We start from the raw sequence: 18549 nt of genomic DNA on the forward strand, positions 1-18549 counted from the left end.
CAAACAAATAATGTTAATTATCTTTCATTTGATTTATATGTTCAATTCCAAAATGTTTAGAAGGCATACAATGTAAATAGCATAAATAACTCAATTAGTATTTTAAGAATTAAAATCAGAGTATATTGTAATAGAATTAACCCCTTTGATAACATCCAAGACCATGAGTGTTGATTCATGTTATCTACTGTCTTGCATCACTTGCGTACTCCTAACCTTTGAATTCCTTGTCGATCTCATTATTTTGTGGATTACTTCCACTGTACATTTTCTGAGGTGCCTATTCTTTCCAGAATCAATTTCAAATTGAACTGGATAAAGGGGGGTGGGGGGGAGGAGGGGTGGAGAGTTGAATGGAAGTATTGTGTATTGGCTCTAATAGCTTTGACTGATATGACAATGTTTACCCTAAAATCTGCTGTCGTGGGCCAGAATGAGAAGCCATGCATGGCTTCCTTTCATTGCTGTTCTGCTGGGATTAAAGCAGAAAGTTGTGTGGCGAATAGGGCACCATTTGCTTCCATGTTTCATTATCTAACCTTCAGGCCCTAACTGGTGAGTCTACATCACAAGTTGGTGAATTGGAGTTCAGAATGTAGGCACAAGCTGGCCTTTTAGGACTCATGACATCACATCGACAAAAATATACTCTCACATAATTTGAGTAGTGATCAAAATTTGGGCTGTCCCAAGATTACCCTTTTGGGATAAGGATGGAAGAGGGGTTTTGTATTCTGCATGGACATCCTAATCCAATCTACCGATGAACTCCATTTTTAAAAATCTCCCATTCTTTCTCTGGGGTATAGTTAAGGTAATGGCATTCCAATCTTCACTTGAGTTCCCTGATCTTATAACTAGGTATGTTAGCCCATGGTGTCTTACACTTCCTGTTATAATTTACATACCATTCCCAATCACATTGCCATTCACAAAGGATGGGATTGATTATTCTCAATGTCATTGAAACCACTTTGCTTCTGATCAAGCATATAACTCCATAAAGAGCACTTACAATAGCTTAGAGACTGTCTTTTGGGCTGCCCCCTTACTCCTGATGACATTAAACTCTTCTCCCTCTGTCGATCTGACTGGCTCCACCTCATCCTTGATGCTGAGGTGATTTTGATTTACTTCTTGAATCAAGTTTCTCTCAGCTCTGTTCAGTCCTGATAATATCTCAGTTAATTGATTTCTCGCTACCTCATTGTTTTCCCCGATGAGGCACCTGTCCTTGTAGATGTGCCCTCTACTAACCCTTGTTTCCTGCTTCACCCTTCGCTACTGCAAACAGTAAATGTAGACAAAAGTAAACTCCCAATGCCTATTGCAAATGAGGACATAATAGATCTTTCAGTGCTCCATTTTAAATTTGTATCCATGTAGTGGACAGTTATTCCATAGTGTGCCTCCTTGGCCTTCAATAGTTCTTTTCTACCAGCTTAGTAATGTACTCTTGGCTGTGATTTGGCTCGATGGTAGCCAAATGTCTTAATTGTTTCAGAATCACTTCCTCCATGGAGACTTAGTCAGATATCTTTCTCCCGCTCTCTTTTGCCATACTTCATGATGTGTTGCTGTTGAGTAATTTTGCATGACTGAGACCTGTTCATCAGTTAAAATGGTTCACCATGCTTTTCGACATGCTCTTTACCTCATTGGCAACCAAATTACAGCAGTTTCGAAGTATCATTGCTACAAAGCCAGAACAGGAAGAAGGTTTGTTCTTCTATGTCTTTAATAATAGTCAGATTATCAAAGGCAACTATCTTTAAAAAAATTATTCATAATTAAATATACAAACCTCTCCAGGAGAAATTACACGTCTCATGACTAAACTTAGTATCAGACTAATCACTGTAGGTGAATTATGTGTAAGTAATTTAATCCAATTCAGAAACATTTTGGAAATGTCTGTCGGTGTAATTTTTCTGTTGTGATTAAAACTGCACTGTTGAACTTACAACTTTGTCATATTTCAGGAGCTCTGGAAAAGCTTTACAGTCTAATGCAGTATTTCCATAACACATTCAAAATATCAAGATACTTGCACAGTCTTTAATTCTTAATTCCCAAATATACTCGTATATCTTAATATATTGCATCTTTTTCCACTTCTAACTTTTTCTGATAAGTAAAAATTCAGTTTTGTTTCACTAACTAAAACTTTATTTTTTAATACTTTGCAAAATACTCTGTTGGTATGAAGATTTAATTGGTTTGAAGATTTAATCATTACCTTAGACTTCAGGTAAAATTCACTTTATGTTATTTGTTCCTGACAATAACACAACACTGAATGCGCAAGTCCAAGCCTCTCACCAGCTATATCTGAAGCCCAAATTGTCCCATTCCTGCCAGTGACATCTGCAGCCAAGTTCTTAAATTCTTGAATCAGCTGGATCTCTTGCAGTTGAAAAGTCATCATTACCTGTTTAAAAAGAACAGAAATCATTGTGGCTTTGCTTAGAGCCCAATGGTTTAATTATCATGACTGGAAAAATATCCATTTAAAATTAAACAAGTATTCAGATCAATTTGAGGCTTCTGTGTAACTCACAATGTTAATTTAAAGCAATGTTCATTAGCTGACAGAGAGGCAAAGAGCAAGAGCTTGAAAATAAGTAAATTAAAATGATTTTCTTCCTTCAGGGGCCTTTGGGTTTCTTCAGGAACTGAAAACAAAACAAAATTAAAGTGAAGAAAGTTCATTGTCACAGCAACTAAACTTTCAACATTGTCCAAAAAAAAGTACAGATTCACACAGCTTGTAGACTTTCAAAAGAATCAGAGCACTTTAAAGAGACCATTGGTGGATGGACGTTTCTGTATTCTGCTCCATCATCAGTCTGTGGGTCACAAAGAATTCCCAACTACTCCATGCCACATAGTCCCAGTTGGCATCAAATGTACATTCCCTCGTACATCTGGCTTGCCCTTTCAATTCTGCAGATAGCCATTTACACTCTGTATGATATGGAGGACCAACCAGTCCTTTGTGAGGTAGAGAAATGTGTTTGGAGAACTGAAGTATGCTCAGGGGGTACCTCTGGGTCAGCATGAAGGGAAGATGACTGAAGCCTCTGGGGAGAGGAAAAGAGTCAGGAGCATCCAGGTTTGGGTCAGGGAAGGGGAAATCGGGCTTAGGCAAAATTGGAAGTGAAATCAGTGGGTCAGGAAGATGGCGGGTGGTGGTTGAGCAGGAATGGGGCATGTAGGTGGATAGTGAGGAAGCAGAGGATCAAATGTAATGCAATATGGTTGTCCCAGTGATGATCACTGCTGAAGCAACTTGTCCCTGCAGTGTTTCAAAAGGAGCAATGCTTAGAGATTTTACATCATTCTGTGCATAGCCTGTGTGGAAATCACATCACTAATGTGTAGGTGGTTCATTGCTCAAAAGTGTTGGGTGGAATTATCAGAATGTTGCAAAATAACCCGGAAATTGTCATTATCATGTTTCACTCCAGGGAAAAATCAGTTGCAAAATACTGGGGTAAAAACTAACATTAACCAAAGGAATTTCTGGCATTCATGTAAATTATATAAATATGGTGTGATCAAAGAGGAAAATTGAATTTTGAGTACTTTTTCCTTTAGAAATACAGCAATACACCCAACAAAATTTAATAGTTCACAGACTTTTCAAAATAAAAGGTGTAATTAGTTTGTCAGATGTTTCTTTGTTTATCTAATTAGAAGGAGATTAACCTAGTTTTAATTCCTTCAGCTATTTTAACAGCAACTGGTCCATTAGACGTATGTCTGTGTGCAGTCGACTTAGTGGTATAAAGAGGAGCATTATCTGGTGAAAATCTGAGTGCCTATTATTAAAAATTCTTTCTGCTTATAAATGGAAAGGAATATATAAATTGTTTGCATAAATGTTTGAAAAATTATGCTAATGATGTTGGATTTTTGAAAACCCAGGGATCCAAATGATTAAGAGCTGTAAAAAAGCACTTAATTAATACTCTCCTTTTGAGTAAATACCCTTGTGTGTTCAGAAAGTCAAAAGGTGATTGATAGAAACTAATTAAATTGTTACAGTTCACTTATACTGTTATTAACGTCTGGTTCACTGAGAAGTTGTTCTGTATTGCAACGTAGGGAAAGGAATAGTCTTTTAGCTAGGTTTCTTCCTTAACTTTTCATCCTAACTAATCATAAAGCCCAAAGCCACCCTCCCACCCATCATCCCCTTGACCTTGACCACGTTATCTCCTGGATTTCCTCAACTGGTCATTGCTTCTGTGACCAACACCTCACCTCCACCTCCCAAAATATTTGCACCCTGCAGGCATCCTCCTTCCCTCGAATGTCCCAGTCTTATCCTTGCATTCTCACTCCCCTCACAGGATCTGTTCCATCCCCCTCACTGTGCCACTGATGCTTATTCATGATCCATGCCTTAACATCTCAATGGTGGGAGATTGTGGACAAAGGGCCTTCCACTGGGTTTGCCTTTGTACCTGCATGACCTGATCTACCATATGCACCACATTAGCCTTGTGCACAGAGGAATGTCATCGCCTGTGCCATTTGACATTAATCCCTGTGCAATGCCACTTTTACGCACAGAATTCTGACCCATTGCATTTAACAGCAGCTGTCTATTGTTGGGCTGAATGTTGTACAGTACCTATTCCTGATGAGCGGGTTAAATCCTAACCTTGTTGAGGGGTAAAAGGTTATGATAGAATCCCGTTCCATCACAGAATTATCTTATTATGTACCAAAAGATGAAGTACAACAACATTACAAGAATTTTTAGTAAGGCAAAACATCTTTTTTTTAACTCATTTTGCAGTATGGATGGAATTTGACAAGCTGAGAATGTATTGTCAGTACCTCGCTGCCCTGAGTGTTGGTGCTCCTTTTGATTAGGTTTAGGTCTATGTGTTCAAGTACTTCCACACCACTTGTCCTTGTAGCAGTTTGATAATTTGAGGGACTTTCTAAGCCACTTTAGAAGGAAGTTCAGAGTCAACCATATTGGCCCACATTACATAGAGGTAAGGAGGGCAGGTTTCTTAAAGGACATCAGTGAACTGCCCTCATATTGATCATACAGATATCTGCATGTTTAAATGACATAAATTGATCTTTGCATCAGAAAGGACATACTCCCTGGGATCCCCTGTGCTATTCCGTAAAAAAGCTGACCTTTAACAGCCCCTCCTAAAACCTCCCACAGCAAGAAACACAAGGGCAGCAGGTGCATGGGAACACCACCACCTGCAGGTTCTCCCCCCATGCACCTTTCTGCCTCAGATACAGTTTGCCATTCCTTCACTTTCACCTGGTTTAAATTTTGCAATTCCCGACCCAGTATCCATGGGAATACCTTCACCACGTGGAAGCGGTGGTTCAAGAAGTTTGGCTCAACCACCACCTCCTCAAAGGGGTTTAAGTTCTATCCTTGCCAGCAAAGTCCATGTTGTATAAATGAATAAAAAGAATAAGTAAATCAATTCATCTTTTGACTTGGACAGTGTTTGAGGTTTGCATTCACAAATTTCATTCTGCCTCAGGTTAGTTATTGCAGGAAATTTAGAATATTCCTTACCTATAATCCCCACTGCAATTTTTTTTTTATTTTCTCAGACTCCCCCAGTGTTGATCTCCCCATGCTGCCCTTTACAGAGAGGCTGCTGTGATAATGATCACGGCATCTCTGCATTAGGTGCTGCCACCTGGGATCTTCTGGGGTAACAACTTCATCATAAAATGGGCTCAATTGGGCTACTCCATATACAGCATCATTAACTTTTTCATTGCATTGATATTTCCCTTGTCACCCTCTAAGTTTCCCTATCCACCAGGACTTTACCCCCTCGCATTCCATTTCCATCTCTCTCGCTCTCTCTCTCTCCCTCCATATTCCCTTATCTCCATAGCAGCCTGTGTGGTTGCCACAGAGAGAGCTCCTGAACCCTATGAACCTCCCTTTCAGTGGGCAGCATGCAAGTGCTCCATCAGCTGTGAGCCCAGGCAGTAGCTGCCCTCTGTGAATGTGCAAGTTGCCTTCCAACACTTTTAAATGGGAGGAAAACCACAACAGCAGGCTCTTAAAATGAAAAAGCCTCATTTAACAATTTTTTAATGACAGCTTATTTGGCATGAGGGATAAAAGCAGCAGCCACTTAGTGCAGCAGCAGTTGCCGAAATCCAATTTGAAGGCTTTGAAACTTGGATTTCACTTTTGGTATCACTTGGTATCACTTTCCTTGATCTGTGATTTGTGTTACATTTTAAACTCTTAATTTTAGGCCATCCTGCTCAACCAACCTCTCTACATTACATGAATCCTTATCACTTAACACTTACGCCATGGCTTTGAAAGCAGTAGGAGAAATTATTCAGGACTATGACAGTGACAAGATGTTCCCAGCATTAGGATTTGGTGCCAAGTTGCCTCCAGATGGAAGAATTTCACATGAATTTGCTTTGGTGAGATCATTATTGCAAATACTTCTTTTCAATTACAGAAAGTTTATGTGTGTACTACTAACAAAATATTTGGCCTTAACTGCTTTTATAAATGTTACATTTTTATTATTGCTGAGGTAGCTATTTTTTAGTGGCAGAACTTAAGGTTTTGATCCGACTACAAAACTTAATGTTGCTCCACTGTCACCATTGTGAAAACAGCCATCGTGAGCACTGGATTGTATGTTTGATTTGGTGTCAATTTCAAGACTTTGTGGTTGGTTTTGCTCAGAGGCCAGAAGTCCAGAAGTTTGTGTGGGCAGAGTCCTTTAACTTGTGCTTTACTAAACCAGAATGCATTTCCTGACACAAACGAGTAAACCCCATGCTGGTGACCTCTCCCATTAAACTCAATGGGTTGAAATTATTGGAGTGATCAGAGGATGATAGGGTGGTTGGTGCAATTGGCAAGAAATCTGCTCCCTTGTATTCCTACCAAGCTTATGAAGTGGCAAAATTGTCCCTAACTCGGAAATTGGGAAAATATTCAATTTTCCATAACAGCATGTTGACTGAACCCTGGTAGGTGGAATCCCTGATTATATTAAAGAGAGCCAAAAGAGATTGGCTGGGTTATGGAGTGCTCGCTTTGGAAACTGAGAGGAGATTTAGTCGAGGTATAAAACTGAGAGATACTCAGATGGGGTGAACAGGAAGAACCTCAACAGAGGTGCCATTAACTGGGGAGCATGGAATAGTGAGGTGAGGAATTATTTTTCATCCAAAGAGGTGAAAAAGGATTCATTTCCTGAAAGGTGGTTGAGGCTGAAACCCTCAAGCAGGACACTTACCACGAGTTGGGAACTGGGATTAAACTAAAGAGCTTTTTGCTGGCAGGAATATAATGGGCCAAATGGCCTCTTTCCTGTGCCTTGTGTTTCCACGATTCTGCACTATAGATCTATTGAACCGAGAAGGAAATTGCTTTCAAGGTAGTGATGTTGGCTTTATGAGGTGGTAATGACCTGTAGGAAAAGCCCAGTTCACATGCTGTTGATGCCAGTGAAGATCCCACTGCTGCTTCCACATGGACTGACCAATGGGAAGCTGAAGTATGTCCCTGCCTCACACAGAACAATAGAACAGTGCAGCACAGGATGGGCCCTTCAGCCCATGAGGTTTGTGCTGACCTATGTAAACACCTACTCCAAGATCAATCTAACCCTTCCCTCCTAACACGGCCCCATAACTCTCCATTTTTCTTACTTCCATGTGCCTATCTGAGAGACTTTTAAATGTCCCTATTATATCAGCCTCTACCACCACCCCCCAGCAGTGTATTCCAGGGAACCTCCCTTTGTAAAAAAAAGCCTACTTCTGACATCTCCCCTAACTTTCTTCCTCTAACCTTAAACTGATGTCATCTGCTATTGGCCACTGCTGCCCTGGGGAGAAGGTGCTGGCTGTCCACTCAATCTATGTCCCTCATAATCTTATACACCTCCTATCAAGTCGCCTCTCATCCTGCGTTATTCCGAAGAGAAAAGCCCTAGCTCGCTCAACCTTTTCATCATAAGACATGTTCACTAATCCAGGCAGCATCCTGGTAAATCTCCTCTGCACCCCCTCTAAGCGTCCACATCCTTCTTGTAATGATGTGACCAGAATTGAACACTAAGTGTGGTCTGACCAGAGTTTTTATAAGCTGCAACATTGTCTCACAGCTCTTGAACTCAATCCCCCTGACTAATGAAGCCCAGCACACCATACGCCTTCTTAACCACCCTATCAACGTGCAAGCAACTTTAAGGGATCCATGGACTTGGACCCCAAGATCCCTCTGTTCCTCCACACTGCTAAGAATCCTGCCATTAACCTTGTACTCCACCTTCAAGTTCTTTCTTCCAAAGTATATCACTTCACACTTTTCCGGATTGAATGCCAACTGCCACTTCTCTGCCGAGCTCTGCATCCTGTCTATATCCCGTTGTAACCTATGACAACCTTCTACACTATCCACAACACCTCCAACCTTTGCATCATCTGCAAAGTTACCAACCCATCCCTCCACGTCCTCATCCAAGTCATTTATAAAAATCACAAAGAGCAGGGGTCCCAGAACAGATCCCTACAGAACACCACTGGTCACTGACCTCCAGGCAGAATACTCTCCATCTACTACCACCCTCTGCCTTTTGTGGGCAAGTCAATTCTGAATCCATGCAGCCAAGTCTCCATGAATCCCATGCCTCATGACTTTCTGGATGAGCCTACCATGGGGAATTTTGTAAAACGCCTTACTAAAGTAAGGTGTATGTAATACAAAAATGATAACAACTGTATCGAACCCCAATTTCCCTTTTAAGCCAGGACTGGCTTAGCAAGCTGCCATGCACATTGCTCAGTTATAACCAAAGAATGGTTTGTTTCCTTGGAGTCAACTGAAGCAGAAAACCTCTGTGGGTTACTAAAGAATAGTCACGTTGGGCATGGCTGCTCCACCTCTCCAAACCACTCCTCCCCCTCAATTCACCCTCCAAACCTACCTCTCCTCACTCCACCTTCCCCCTGCTCTACCCCTCCAAGCCACCCTTCCTCCTCCTCCTCCACCCCTCCAAACACCCTTTCCTCACCCCACCCTCCAAACCACTCCTCCCGTTCTAATACCTCCAAACCACCCTCCCTCCACCCTCCAAACATCTTCCCCCCTCCAATGCTGGTGGTCTATCTTTACTGTCCTGATGGCGAAGGTGTGCTTGTGTCAGCCTTCATTCACAACATTGCAGCCACCTCTTGCTTTTTAAACAGGAGTAGCTCTGGATTGTGCAGTTGTGTGGGCACAAGCCCATCAGAGGTCCTGATGATCTCCAGTGATATGTTTACCCTGTAAAAATATAGGCATCCCAAGCTGAACCTGTGCACCAATCTGCTGCAAGGCAAAGCCCAATTCATCTGTCTGTCATAATCAGCTTTGTCCCCAGTCATCCTAGTCGGCCAGTTCTAAAACAACAGCAAGGCATCCATTGGAAGAAGCACTGGTTTCCACCAATTTACAGGGGTGATGTCTACGTTGTTCAAAGTTTGTGTTAAATTCGTTTTGCTGTGTATGCCCGAATAATTTTCATAGTGAATAAAATACTAGAATATTGTTGATAGCTAAAGGTGGAATGTAAATTATGAAAATGTGTATACCCTTGCTGAAAGTAACAGCAGAAATTCACTATTTTATCAACTGGCTGTTGGAGGTACATTCCGTTGAATTCAATCTCCTGCTGTAAGACAGTTGAGCTATTGCAGCAGTACTTCATTTCAGATTAAATAGTCCAGATGAGGGTCTCCACCCAAAACGTCGACTGTCCATTTCCAACCACCCCCCTCCCGCCCCCACCACAGATGCTGCCTGACCCGCTGAGTTCCTGCAGCAGATTGTTTGTTGCTCCAGATTCCAACACCTGCAGTCTCTTGTGTCTCCATTGTACTTCATTTCTTTGTTATGAAATTGCTGGTGTAAAAATGCATTACTTCTACAAAGAGACCCACTTAAATTTTTTTTTCATACACTTGTGTCACCCTGAACCCACAATAAATCACATTATCCCTTTATTTAGACTGAGGCAGTACCAGTTACAAATGCAGGGGAATTCTGGAGGAGTTAGACCTTATTTACCATGATAGGTACACTCCCAGTTTTATGATGGATAAGCAATGAAATTGTGACAAATACAAACAGTAAAGACAATTCTTGCTATATTTAGTTGTATGGCAAACTACCTAACAGATGTACTCAGGTTAATATAATGTGGCAAGAAGCAAACAGTTAGACAGATACATTTTTTTTATTCAAAGTAGTTGAATTGAACATTCAGTCATGGATATAATTTGTATGATCATGGAGCTTTCAAATAACTTGAATGGCATCACATTTACATTGCTGTAAATGATTGCTTGTGACTTAAAACATAGCTACAAGTAGAGTTTTTGGGTACTTCAGACAAAGATTATTGTAGCTTTTACCCATTAATCTTTAGTTCTGGTTGGGTTGCTGAGTCAAATAAATTGAAGAGTCAGCTTTGTACAGAATTTCTATAACGTTCTGGAGGACAGTGATCTCATGAAACAGATCCTTGTTCCAGCAGCTTGAGAAGGCCTACAGTCACCACCCACCACCACTTCCATCCCACTGCAGAAATCACTGCCTCCATTGTGATATTCAGAACTCCATTCCATACACCGTCGATTCTTTGCGTCAATAATTTTCTGACGTCAAGTTCCATTTGATGTCCCATTTTTATCTTCATCCCTGCAGTGTTGAAGTCAGCTTCAGAGTCTACTTACAGCAATAAAGTACCAGCAGCTGTTAAATGTCATTACCACTTTGAGATAGGAGAACAAAATATACTGCAGTGAATGGAGTCTTTGAATCCAAGATCCAGAATGGCCTGTTGTATTGGCTGAAGTATAAGGGAGAAGTCTGGAGGTCTGCTGACAGGCAAATGTATTGCAATTCCTATGAATGGGACCATTACATGGTTTGAGTTTTCTACTGGTACCTACAAGTATATGCAAGTTCTGCCTGCTCTGAGACACGAGATTCTGCAGACACTGGAATCTGGAGCAACACACACAAAATGCTGGAAGAACTCTTCAGGTCAGGCAGCATCTGTGAAGGAAAATAAACAGTCGACGTTTCGGGTCGAGACCCTTCATCAGGACTGGAAAGGAAGAGGGCAAAAGCCAGAATAAAAAGTCTCTCCACAACTCCTTTGTCCGCTCGTCCCTCCCCACCGATCACCCTCCCGGCACTTATCCCTGCAACCATGTAAAGTGTTACACCTGTCCGTGCACCTCCTCTCTCACCACCATTCAGGGCCCTACACAGTCCTTCCAGGTGAGGCAGTGCTTCACCTGTGAATTTGAGGGTGTCATTTATTGCATCCGGTGCTCCTGGTGCGGCCTCCTCTACATCGGTGAGACCCGACGCAGATTGGGTGACTGCCTCGTCGAGCACCTTCAATCTGTTTGCCGCAACATCCAGGACCTCCCAGTGGCCAGCCACCTCAATTCTGCATCCCACTCCCATACTGACATGTCCGTCCATGGCCTCCTCTACTGCCACTTTGAGGCCAGATGCAGGTTGGAGGAACAACAAGTCTCCAACCTGACAGCATCAACGTCGATTTCTTGAACTTTCGGTAACCCCGCACCTCTGTTGTCCCTTTCTCTTCCCTTCCCCCCCTCTGTTTTCCCTCATTCTTGTGGCCCTGTCACCCCTTCTCTTTTCCTTCCCCACCCTCACAACCTGCCCATCACCTCCCTCTCATTCCCCACCTCCTTCCCTTTATTCCATAGTTTACTGTCCTCTCCTATTGGATTCCTTCTTCAGCCCTGTGCTTCTTCCACCTATCACCTCCCAGTTTCTCACATCATCCCCTTTCATCCCCCTCCCCGACCCACCTACCTTCCCCCCTCTCACCTGGCCTCACCAATCACCTGCCAGCTTGTGCTCCTCCCCCCTCCCCCAACCTTTTTATTCTGGCTTCTGCCCTCTTCCTTTCCAGTCCTGATTTAGCGTCTCGACCTGAAACATCGACTGTTTATTTCCCTCCATAGACACTGCCTGACCTGCTGAGTTCCTCCAGCACGTTGTGTGTCTGCCTGCTCTGATTTGTCTTTTGTAGGCAAAACAGTTACAAATTTGTTTCAACATCCACTGTGAGCTGAAGAACATAATGAAAAAGCCTTTGTTTCCAAAAGAAGAATGTCACTGGGGGGGGGGGGGGGCAGGAAATATCTCAAATTCCATCGTAGAGCTTCAGTGGCTCTTTCAAAAGACATCATCAGTATTCACATCACGTGGAGAGGATGCTTCCAGTAGTGGGAGAGCCTAGGACCAGAGGGCACAGCCTCAGAATAGAAGGACATCCCTTTAGAACAGAGAGGAGGAGGAATTCCTTCAGCTAGAGGGTGGTGAATCTGTGGAATTCATTGCTGAAAACGGCTGTGGAGGCCAAGTCATTGGGTATATTTAAAACGGAGGTTGATAGGTTCTTGATTAATAAGGGCATCAAAGGTTACAGGGAGAAGGCAGGAGAATGGGGTTGAGAGGGAAAAATAAATCAGCCAATGATTGAAGGGCGGAGCAGACTCGATGGGTCGAATGGCCGAATCCTGCTCCTATTTCTTATGGTCTTATGGTCCACCTCTCAGCAAGAGAGTTCTGTGGAGGTTGTGCAAAGGTGGTCTGAGGGCTTTTCCAAGATTAACACCAGGGCTTTCCTAAACATGTTGCATAGCTATCAGAGTACAAGCAGAAGATCCTCTCCATTCTCCCAGTAAATATGATTAAACATTGAGGTGGATTTCCAATAAACCAGACATACACAGTCTCTCTCCTTGCACACATACACGCGCACATGCACACTCCCGCACTGTCTGTGGGCCAAAACTTAGATATCTGGTAGAATTCTATCTCAGTGTTGATACAATTTAAGGGCCAATGTGTTTCCTTAGAATCTCTTTCTTTAAACTTTTTTGTCCTTCTGGAACGTAGAACAAAATTGTAACCTATGGGTAATTCATGGCCTGTGATTTATTTTCTGACTTTTCTTTGCAGAACGGAAACCCTCATAACCCTTATTGCCAAGGGATTGAAGGGGTGATGGAAGCTTACTATCAGAGCCTAAAGTCAGTGCAGCTATATGGACCAACCAACTTTGCTCCTGTAATTAATCATGTAGCAAGGTACTTCAGGCATTTATAAATAAAGGATAACACATGTCAACATATTTGGGAGTAAATTGCATTATGTATTTATAAGTGTATTTAAACAGGTCTATCTAAATTTCGTAACATGTATTGTAAAGGTTCCTGCTGCCCCATTATTTGTAGGGTGATGGTGTTTGTGGAATGATTGAAATCATCTTCAATATGCTGGAATGCCACAGCTATCTTAATTTTGGTGACTGATAAATCAAGTGATGGTTTCGGTTCTCACCACAGGTCCTCTTTAGGTTATGACAGGGTTCCGTTCCTGAGCAGATCCATCCCACTGGTCTCCCAAACACTGGTTCGTATGTATAGGGTGTACATAAGTCAGGCATTCATAAGCTGGGGAGGACCCGTATTCACATTAACACCACAAAGGTAACTCTGAAATGATACTAGTAGCTTTACTGTTCAAAAGAGGAAATAGCACTTTATTTTTGTTCATTTATGAAGCTGTTTGCCCTCTGGAGTTGCCAACTTAAAGCTTACTCAAAATAGATTTAAGTAGTCATTGGTGCAGTGTTCAATAAACCTGGAGTATAGTTTCTATTATTTATTGTGGTTCCATTTCAGTCTGAACATACTAGTGTTTTGTTTATCACTGTATTACTGAAGAGATAAGAAAAGTGCTAATATTCTGAGCCAAATATTCCTGCAATGTTGTGATGTTGCAAACCTTCGGCAAGATGAGACTTCATCCTATCCCCTTACTGTGCTATGACCCAACCCAATCTGTGGAGATAGGGGCAATTATGCTGGTTGTCATATGCACCCCAGCATTTGCCAGGGTTATGTGGTTTACTGGTAGAACATTAAGGGAGATTTGTAGCTGTGATCATGAAAGTGTGTGAGCAGTCGGATATATTTGTAATGCAATTTACTCCCAGGTTATAAAACTTATCTGATATGTGAGTAATTTTGTTCTTCCCTTCCCGAAACCTTTTATTCTCACTTATACTGTGGATGTTTGCTTTCAGTTGTGGTTTGATTTCCTGGATATGGCTCCTTTCAAGTTATTAATATAATTATTAAGGATATGTTTTTCTTTAATTTATGGCCGTTGTTTGATGCCTGTTTCCGCTGAATTGATCCTCAACGCTCAGGAGGTATTCTTTATTACTGAGTCTCCAGTGACAATTATTTGGAACAGGTGGCCAGTTGCCAAGCTCAGCACCAACCTGACATATTTCAGCTTCAGACTCCCAGCACCAATACCTCATAATTGTGCTCTCATGGAATTGGTACAAACATTAGTCCTACTCAGGGGAAAAAAGGAGATTAAAAAACCTCACTACATACATCACCTACTTCGTCAGAATTTTATTTAGCATCTCGAAAATCTGCAAAGGTGAAATATTTTGATTTATTTTGTTACTAAGCCATCCAGGCTTCTTCAAGTGGTCCTCTGACAACGAAGGTTCACAGTGAGATCCTGGAAACCGTGGGTTCCTTCACATATCTTGGGAATCATCTCATGGTGAAGGCAAATATCAATCATGAAATTCACTGCCTTCAATGCAGCAGCACAGCCTTTGGTCGATTGATGGAAAAGGCTATTTGAAGATCAAGGTGTCAGACCAGGCACATAATTCATAGCCTACTGGGTAGCAAACTCCTGGGAACCTCTCGCCCAAAGCCTTTCATAGTGGAGGACCAGCACTGAGGATGTTATTGAGAACTTCATCCATGCATCAGGAGCACACAGAAACCCTGACAAACTATTCACCTGTCTGCCTCCACGGGCACCACCTACCCTATCTGTGGAAGAGTCTGCCGTTCCCACATTGGCCGCAATTGCCACAAAACTGTAGTGGCAGCAAGTCATCCTCAATCCTGAGGAACTGCCAAAGAAGAATAATGAAAACATAACTGGCACAATGCCATAAGCTTACAAAGATAAAAATTGTCAACAGCAGCTGGATTTTACCAGATGCAGTGTTGTAGTGGCCATGTTACATATTTCCTTGTGACATAGAAGGAAGCCATTTTGGCCATTGAGATAATGCTGTCTCTCAGAGTAATCCCTTCCCCCACTAATTTTCCTGTAACGTGTCCTTGCTACGTTCCCATCAACTCCTCCAGATTCTACCACCCATCCAAACATTTGGGGTATATAACAGTGGCCAATTAATTCACCAACTTGTACATCTTTGAATTTTGAATGGAAACCAGAGGGAAACCCATGTGGTTATAGGAAGAATGCCCCAGGATTTAATTTCACAGATAATGTTTGCAAAATCTGCAGGTCGGTGGGGGGGCGCGGGGGGGGGGGGGGTTCTGGAGGGTTGTGAGTGTCTGGGGATCGACGAGGGGTTGGGGATTAGGAAATATCAGGAGGGGTTTGGAGAGAGGCAGGGGGTCGGAGGAATGAGGGAGCTTATGTCATATAATTAACCACATTTGCAAAGCTAATACACAATTTCCTTTTGCCAAAAGTGATTTGTCAGAGAGAGACAATTCCCAGGTTTGTACTCCATGCAGGATTTATAATTAAATAGGTTAATATTAGTCCCCAATCATTACCGACCATTACAAGGAGCATACTGTAAAGATGAAGTGACACCTTAGATCAGCTTCACCTGATTTTTCTTGGGCTATTAAAAACATTTCTTCTCAAAAATGAATAAACTCTAAGTGAAGGTGGTACTGTAAAGGATTTTATTAAAAATGCCCATGACAAATGATGGCAACATGGGAAGAAATCTGACTAAAGAGATGAGAGCAAATATTTACCCATGTCATAGGAAATGTATAAATACTATAGTAGATGTTTTAAGAAGAAATTAATTAGACATGAGCAACTCACACAGGAGATGAACTAGTTATCATATAACTAAGCTCACCAATGGCAACAAGGATTGATCACAATCCTTTACAAGAAGCTGGTTCAATTCATACCAAAATGATGGAACCATATTCTGTCTCTGACCCTAATTCAGGATCGGATTGTTGAGTGAACCTGACTGCTGCGTTTAAATGATCAGCACTGATGCTTAAGTTTGAGAACATCTTTTCATCTAAGTCTAAAAGCTTTTCATTTGATCTTCATTTGATTGCAATGTTTCTTTAAAGGTTCTACAGAGGAAATTGTAATTAAAGTTATCAGTACTTCTAGTTAAAATCAATTAATGATCCAATAAAAATATTGAAAAGTCTCAGATATGGCACAGACAAAAGAATCCATTGTTAATGTAAGTCATATTTTTGATCAGCCTGTCGTACTTTGAACTGAATTTTGGCTACTTGTTTTGAAATCTATTTTATTGCATACATGCTATGAGTGATTTACAAGAAATGAACAAGTCTTTGACATAACACCTGTGCTAGTATTAATTGTTAACTGATTTTTCTTGGTAATCTAAAACTAAAATTGTTAGCAGCTTCAAGCTTGAATGTTTTCTGAGGTTCCAATGTATTTCTGTTCAATTGCAGGTATGCTGCCTCTGTTAAGGATGGTTCACAATATTTTGTCCTCCTCATTATAACTGATGGAGTCATCTCAGATATGGCACAGACAAAAGAATCCATTGTTAATGTAAGTTTTATGACACATTCAAATATTTATTAATTCTTTTGGAGCACTACAGTGTGCAAAGTTAATAAATGTTATGAAGAAGTGAGGGGTCTGGTCCAATTTGAAAAGCAGTCTCTTGAATGTCACAGGTGCATGGCAAGATGTTTCAAACATGATATGTGTGATTTTTTTAAAATTGACATTTTGCGGTTGTCCCAGAATGCTGGTCACATTAAGGAGTAATTTGGTGTGAAGATGATGGTTATTGAACATTCATTGTAGATGCACTGAAAGAAAAGCTATTATTAATAAGACTAATCATTTAATTAAATGTTGGAATTATTGGAACCTGCACATATCACTATTGAGGCTGCATTTGGCAATTTGTGTGCAGTTTGGGGTACCTTGTTTTCAAAAGGATATTGGATTTTTTTTTAAGAAGAGAGGAAGTGGCAAGGATGATCCCTGGGTATTTTTGTAGGGTTCCTTACTTAAAGGAAGTGTTTTCATCAATCTATAAGTTGAAGTAAAAGCAATAAATCAAAAGTAGTTAAAAAAAAACTGCAGATGATGAAAATCTGAAATGAAGACAGAAAACTGCTGGAAATACTCAGCAGGTCAGGCTATATTCATAGAAATGGAAACAGTAGCTAAGGGAGGAATCAACAGTTGAAGAGTGTGGGATTTTCAAAGTGTGTGTAACAACAGTAGTTTTGGGAAAAATACCGGTGGTTCTGGAGAACACATAATAGTGATTATGTTAAAAGTGGGGCTGAGTGGAAAAATCCAATGATTCTACCCCCATGTGGTGATCGTGGTGGTCGGCTTCACTGATGAGCTGACAGTAATAAGAGCTAAGGGTTTACAATGGAAACCAAGCAGTATAAGACCGCTTAGTCCAAAGGAAGGACTGGAAATTAAACTGACAAGGAAGAATCAGAGGAAGCAGCAGCACGTTGACTCAATGAGACAGGTGAAGTCCACAAGTTCCTCAAATTTACCCTGCAAAAGCAGAACAGAGGTTCTAGTGTTGAAACGTATCAAGAACCAACAACCCTGTTGATCCACTTAAGGGAAGATGTGAAATCTTTGGAGAGGATGCAGAAGAGATTTACTGAAATGATTCCAGGGCTTTAGATATATGGGTAGACTGTAGCAACGATAGTTGGTCTACTTTTAACAGCAAGGTTGCAAGATCTGATGGAAGTATTTATGGTTCATCAAAGGTATAGACCAAATAGAAAATAGAAATAGAAAGCCACTGTTTCTATTGGTAGAGCAACTTAGAACATGGGACAATAGAATAAAGGTGATTGGGTAAGGGACCAAAAGTGAGATGAGGAAAAACTTTTACACAGTGAGTGGTTAGGGTCTGGAATGCACTGCCAGGGAATTAGTGGACAGAGAATCAGATGTGGCATTAAAAGTAGAGCTGGATAAATATCTGAAAGAACTTAAAGAACTATAGGAGTGGAGTGGAGCTAGCGAGGTTGTTGTTACTTTGAGCTGGTCAGAATTCAGCTGGTCAAATGGCTTCCTGTGCTGCAACCATTCTGTGATTGTGTTGGATTTTACATTTCACAAAATATCTATTTATTCCCTTACTGATAACTGTTATGTCTGGACATTGGTCTAAAAGCCTGAAAGTTTCAAGACTTTTCAGTCCTGACATTCCTTTGATGTATTTGCTTTATTTTGTCATTGCTTTGTTGCAGGCGACTGCCAATTTCAGATAGTTCTTTATACCAGCAGATGCTTTGTGCTTCTGGCAAGGCAGGGAAAGTTAAATAATTCATGAGCTTGGTTTTATAGTTTAAATGCTATTCTCAGTGGTGTTG

At 41.2% G+C, this 18549-nt stretch overlaps 1 protein-coding gene across 1 annotated transcript in view; it reads left to right on the forward strand.

Moving 5' to 3' along the window:
- Nucleotides 1-18549, forward strand: part of LOC127580303 (copine-8-like) — a 249658-nt gene that overhangs the window by 215241 nt on the left and 15868 nt on the right. The window contains 4 exon segments of the mRNA XM_052033590.1: nt 6273-6314; nt 6317-6453; nt 13046-13173; nt 16630-16732. Of these exon segments, the coding sequence (XP_051889550.1) occupies nt 6273-6314; nt 6317-6453; nt 13046-13173; nt 16630-16732 (410 nt within the window).

Source organism: Pristis pectinata, chromosome 19 (assembly GCF_009764475.1).
Source record: "Pristis pectinata isolate sPriPec2 chromosome 19, sPriPec2.1.pri, whole genome shotgun sequence".
Lineage (NCBI taxonomy): Eukaryota > Metazoa > Chordata > Chondrichthyes > Rhinopristiformes > Pristidae > Pristis > Pristis pectinata.